At 40.4% G+C, this 6616-nt stretch overlaps 1 protein-coding gene across 1 annotated transcript; it reads left to right on the top strand.

Moving 5' to 3' along the window:
- The first annotated feature begins 1527 nt into the window (after positions 1-1527).
- Positions 1528-3324, top strand: LOC109181224. The gene has a single exon (XM_019330976.1). The coding sequence runs from the start codon at positions 1528-1530 to the stop codon at positions 3322-3324; it is 1797 nt and encodes a 598-aa protein (XP_019186521.1).
- Positions 3325-6616: the final 3292 nt, after the last annotated feature.

A 6616-nucleotide genomic window follows, 5' to 3' on the forward strand; every position in this document is an offset into this window, starting at 1 on the left:
GGAAGAACTGGAGTGGTTGTCGAACAAGGATGCATTCCCGGGTGTTGAGACATGTTGCCAAACCGTGCTCTGCTTCCAGCTGCTGCCGTTGATGAGGAGAGAAACCATGGAGTCGAGCACCCCGCCACCGCAACCGGTCGCCGCTGCTGCCTTCCACCCGGACTGCCGACCTGCTGCGAACAACTGGGCCGCCCCGCCAAGATACGGGTTCGGTCCATCTCAATCGCATACAAACAAGCTACTTCGCTAAAATCCCATCCCGATTCAGATTCCCATGTTTCAACCAAACGCCCTCTAAGTAATCGCTGCAAGAAAGCATTAGAATTTGGGAGAAGAAAGCATAATAATTTCCCATTAATCACAGAAATTAAAGCATAATATCCAAGAAAAATACAAAGAATTCAGAACCAAATTTGGAAGAAGAATGAAATGATTGTTGATTTCTTTTTGGCGAAAATTGAGAAATCATTCGCAAATCAGGGAGTCACCATGTTGAAGCTGAAGCTCTGGTAAGTCGACGATAAGGGTTGAAAGAAGATAAGGAGGAAAAGAAGACAGCTCATCAGTTTATTTGACCAAGTAAATAAAATAAGTCCACCGGCTCCATGTCATCAAAGTAACAGGGAAACCTGTAAAAAATGCTAGGCGGACAAAAATTTTTAGTTTGTGAATCGAATAATCACTTATATAAGATTAGGGTGCGGCATGACATATCACAATTGGTTCATGGTGCGATTTGACACTTGAGCCTTTTTTTTTTTTTTTTAAAGGAAGAACAATACACAAGTTATTATATTTAATGGCACAAAACACAAGTTATTATATTTAATGGTGTTATTTAACTGTGTTAATTAACTATTTAGAGGAAAATAAAGTGTAAAATGTTAATGTCATACTTGAGTATAATTTTTTATCTGTGCAATATACTTTTTTCATCTGTTGCTACCCAAAGAGTAAATACACCACCAGAGACTCAATCATATGACATCCTCTCAAGGAAAATCACAAAAGTGCCAATTGAGCACAAGATGCTTGGCTTAAATATTATTAGTTGTTGCCTTAATTCTTTGGCAAAAATATGTTTAGGACATCATTTGTCCATTAGAGTAGTTATCTGTACTTGTTTATGGTATAATTCAGTTGATATAGAAGGTCCGAGTAAACATAATTACAATAGAGATCTTTCGGTATAGATGTTGGTTTAAAGCTAAAGATGATGTCAAAGAGTGTTCTCTATCAGGAAGTCAAGATAATTGATCTCACAGTTACCATATGTTACCATCTGTTCTCTGCTTCCTTTCCTTTCTTTCTGTTGCATCATACAGTTAGTAGCAGTTAGTTGTTAGAGGCTGTTAGGAATAGCTAGCAGTTGATAGTTAAGGGTGGTTATAGCTCTGTGTATAAATGCTTGTAATCTGCTTCTCTCATTGACTAATGAAACAGTAATCTTCCTTCTTCTTCTACAATCTCTCTTTCTCTAAAATGGTATCAGAGCACTCAAAGTGAGAGATTGCAGCGAGTGTGATGATGGCTTTGACAACAGCTTGGCCCCTAATCAACGGACAAACTGCACCAGCCAATTCCGTAGCGAATCACACTGGAAACGCAGCAGGTTCTTCGACATTGCCACCATCAACACCTGTCAGCAGATTGGATAGACATGAGGTAGTCTATGAACCCTTAACTCAGTCTAATCCCTACTATCTGCATGTAAACGAGAATCCAAGCTTGGAACTCGTTTCGTTCCCTTTGGATGGATCAAATTACCATGCGTGGGCTAGAGCCATGACCATGGCTCTATCCTGCAAGAACAAAGTACCCTTCATTAATGGGGCTATCAAGAAACCTTCTCAGGACGATCTGGAGAAGTATTATGTCTGGGAAAGATGTAATAATATTGTCTGCACTTGGTTAGTTCGTTCCTTGTCTCCAACCATTGGACGCAGTGTTCTATGGATAGACACTGCATATGGCATTTGGGAAGATCTGAAGAGGAGATTTAGCCAACAAGATCTATTCCGGATTGCTGAAATCATGTGTGAGATATATCAAACTAAACAGGGTGATGATTCTCTGAATGAGTACTTTACTAAACAAAAATTGTTGTGGGATGAATTGGTCATTCTTAGACCTCCAATGCACTGCACTTGTTCCGTTAAGTGTGCTTGTGGAAAGAAACTGGATCAAGTAAATGAGCAAGCTGAGAAGGACAAACTGTCCATCTTTCTAATGGGGTTGCATGAGAAGTACACAGGGGCAAGAAACCAGATCATCCTCATGAGACCCTTACCTGATGTCAATGAAGCATACTCAATGGTTGCTCAGCAAGAAAGACAATTCCAGATAGGGGCTACTGGATTTAGAAACCAGCTATGTCAAGCTGGTGAAAATAGCAACAGCAATGGAAGTGCCTTCTTAGACAAGGGTGAAGGTGGTTTCCAGCAAGGATATAAGAAGGCACAAACACCTTACAAGAAACCTGTGTGTACATACTGTGGCTACACAGGTCACACTCAAGATAAATGCTATAAAAAGCATGGATACCCACCTGGTTGGAAGCCAAAATCAAGAAGCCAATCTGTGAATCAAGTACAGGGAGCTTCTGTGGCACATCAGCATAATAGTGATGAGAATGTGTCATTCAATCAAAATGACTTCAAGAAGTTCATGGAGTTTATGCAGATGCAAAAGTCCATCAGCAATTCACCTCTTGATCAGTCACCACAAGCCTCCATCAACACTGTGGCTGCTGATCTGCAAAGTGAAGGTATAGCCTCAATCAATTCTGTTAAACATGGTGTAATTGATTGGATAGTGGACAGTGGTGCCACTCACCACATTGTGTCTGATCTGATTCTGTTAAAGAATCAAAAGAAAGTTCAAAATCTTCATGTTGATTTGCTAAATGGGCAGAAGGCTGCCATTGCCTGCACTGGAACAGTATGCTTATCCAATGACTTTATCTTACATGATGTATTATATGTACCTGGCTTCCATTATAACCTGATCTCTATAGGATCCTTCATTAGGGATTCCAAAGGTGCCATTGAAATACACACTAACCAATGTATCATACAAGATGCTATCCATGGCAGAATGATTGGAAGAGCTGAGCTGCAAAATGGACTGTATCACTTAGTTTTTCCTATAGTTCCTACAGTTGTTTGTAACACTGCTTCAATTTCTAGCAAGTGTATTTTGTGGCACTCTAGATTAGGGCATGCCTCTCATGCTAAAATTCAGCTCTTGAAGAGTATAGAACCTGAGATTCAGATCAATAAAGAAATGGCTTGTGACTGTTGTCATTTTTCTAAACAAAAGTGATTGTCTTTTCAATCCAGTATTTCTATAGCTGCTAATTGCTTTGATTTGTTGCATGTTAACATATGGGGACCCTATAAAGTGGCTACAATACATGGGCACCACTACTTTCTCACCATACTAGATGATCACAGCAGAGCAGTATGGGTATATTTGATGAAAGCAAAGTTAGAAGTCAGAAGCATACTTACAAATTTCTGTAATTTGGTAGAAAATCAGTTTGAGGCCAGGGTGAAGTGTATAAGATCAGACAATGGCAAGGAGTTTGACATGAGGGAACTCTATAGTCAGAAGGGGATCATACATCAGACCTCTTGTTCATACACACCCCAGCAAAATAGCAGGGTTGAGAGAAAGCATGGCCACCTGCTGTCCACTGCCAGAGCACTAAAGTTTCAGTCCAACACACCTGAGTGTCTATGGGGAGAATGCATTCTCCATGCAGCCTACATAATCAACAGACTCCCCTCAACTGCTATAAACAATCAAATCCCCTACCAAATATTACTCAAAAGAGTCCCACAATATCAGAACCTGAAAGTGTTTGGTTGCTTGTCCTATGCCACAACACTAGGTCAAAAATCAAAGCTAGATCCTAGAGCCAAGAAATGTGTGTTCCTTGGTTATGCAAGTGGAACAAAAGGCTATAAACTTCTTGACCTTACTTCCAAAACAGTTATTTTGTCTAGGGATGTCATCTTTTATGAGAATATATTTCCCTTTCATCAAAATGATCAGCAGAAAACAATGCCCCAAATCATACTACCTACCCTGAGTGGTGATCCAATAGAGGTGGCTGATGCATGCACCTTGCCTCAGTCTGAGAATCAATTACACTCAACCCCAGCTGTCTTGAATAATGATCCAGTTGAGATGACAGATACATCCTTAAATGAGAACACTGATCAGTCTATTCCAACTTTGGTGCCTCCCCAACCAGAAAGTCATATCCAACAAGGCAACATGAAGTCAACAAGGCAAAGGCATGCTCCTGCCTATTTGCAGGATTTTGTGTGTCAAAATATTACTGCAAAAACTTCTCCTCATGACATGGACAAAGTCATGGACTACAGCAGCCTTGGTCCATCCTTCCAATCCTTTGTGATGAACATCACAAGTCATGTTGAACCAAGGAACTACAAAGAAGCAGTTCAGCATGAATGTTGGATACAAGCTATGGAAGAAGAACTCAAAGCTCTTGAAGGGAATAACACTTGGGAATTGGTCAGTCTACCCCCTTCCAAGAAGCCCATTGGTTGCAAATGGGTATATAAAATCAAACACAAAGCTGATGGCACCATTGACAGGTACAAGGCAAGACTAGTGGCTAAAGGCTACAATCAAACCCTTGGGATAGACTTTATTGACACATTCAGTCCTGTGGCTAAAATGACAACCATCAGGACCCTACTAGCAGTGGCAGCAGCAAAAGGGTGGCATTTGCATCAAATGGATGTAAATAATGCTTTCCTGAATGGGGACTTAGATGAGGAGGTCTATATGCAACTACCCCTTGGGTTCACAGAAGGTAAAGAGGGTCAGGTGTGCAAGCTAAACAAATCCTTATATGGACTGAAGCAAGCCAGTAGGCAATGGAACACCAAACTAAGCACTGTCCTACAAAGCTTGGGGTTCAAACAAACCATACCTGACAACTCCTTGTTCACAGAAGGAGCATGCTCCTCCTTTGTAGCTTTACTTGTGTATGTTGATGACATAGTAATTGCAAGTGCTGATTTGGAAAAGATACAAGAAGTCAAGAAACAGCTCAACACAAGCTTCAAGATAAAGGATCTAGGGCCCCTAAAGTACTTCTTGGGTCTGGAAGTGGCCAGACAACAGAAAGGGATTCTTGTCTGCCAAAGAAAATATGCTATTGAGCTGCTTAATGACACAGGATTCACAAATTCCAAACTTGTTTACAGTCCCACTGTTCCATCTCATAAGTTGAGTAAAACTGAAGGTGAACCTCTTGATGACAACACTCAGTATAGAAAGATTGTAGGCAAGCTGCTCTACCTTACCATAACCAGGCCAGACATCAGTTTTGCAACTCAGCTGTTATCTCAATTCCTTGATAAGCCTACCAGTTTACATATGCAAGCTGCTCACAGGCTCCTAAGGTATATTAAAGCTGCTCCAGGACAGGGTTTGCTCTTTCCCTCTTCATCTGACCTACAACTAAAGGCTTTCTCAGACTCAAATTGGGGAGCCTGTGTTGATACAAGGAGATCTGTTACTGGATTTTGTGTGTTTCTAAGCCAGGCCTTAATAGCTTGGAAGTCAAAGAAACAGCCTACTATCTCTAAGTCATCCTCAGAAGCTGAATATAGAGCACTAGCAGCAACTACCTGTGAGGTCCAGTGGCTAATCTATTTGCTCAAAGAACTTGGAGTAACACACAACACTCCTGCAGTTGTTTATTGTGACAGTAAATCAGCAATTGCTATTGCTGAAAATCCAGTGTTCCATGAGCGTACCAAGCACATTGAGTTGGATTGCCACCTGGTCAGAGAGAAACTGAGTAAAGGCATCATCAAACTCCTCCATGTTGCCTCAACAAACCAGTTAGCTGACACCTTTACAAAAACACATTGCCCAGGATCATTCAACAGCTACATTTCCAAGCTTGGATTGCTCAATCTATACAATCCAGCTTGCGGGGGGATATCAGGAAGTCAAGATAATTGATCTCACAGTTACCATCTGTTCTCTGCTTCCTTTCCTTTCTTTCTGTTGCATCATACAGTTAGTAGCAGTTAGTTGTTAGAGGCTGTTAGGAATAGCTAGCAGTTGATAGTTAAGGGTGGTTATAGCTCTGTGTATAAATGCTTGTAATCTGCTTCTCTCATTGACTAATGAAACAGTAATCTTCCTTCTTCTTCTACAATCTCTCTTTCTCTAAAATTCTCTCTGTTAAAAAACCATCATGTATATTTAGAAGCGGTGATATTTCAGAAGGTCTTTTTGAAACAGAATTATGTTAGTTGACGTTATAGGATCAATAGATTACTTAAGCTCAAAATTTCAGTAAATGAGTGAGAGTGGTACACGATTCATTTTGATAAACTCCTTAGCCTTCTTTCTCCTTGAACTACATGAAGAATATAGGTCCTCTTATATTCTTAATCTGAAATGTTCAAGACTTGTAGTACAATTTTGCCTTACTTTAAAGGTAAATTGGGCGTAACGACAATTCTAGTGAAGGGATTTTTGATTTATAGGTTCAAGGGGGTAGTGTTGTAAGGTGCCAATCCACTTGTTTTGGGATTACAACATGGGTCAAACATGAGTA

This window comes from Ipomoea nil, unplaced genomic scaffold (genome assembly GCF_001879475.1).
Source record: "Ipomoea nil cultivar Tokyo-kokei standard unplaced genomic scaffold, Asagao_1.1 scaffold1043, whole genome shotgun sequence".
Classification (NCBI taxonomy): domain Eukaryota; kingdom Viridiplantae; phylum Streptophyta; class Magnoliopsida; order Solanales; family Convolvulaceae; genus Ipomoea; species Ipomoea nil.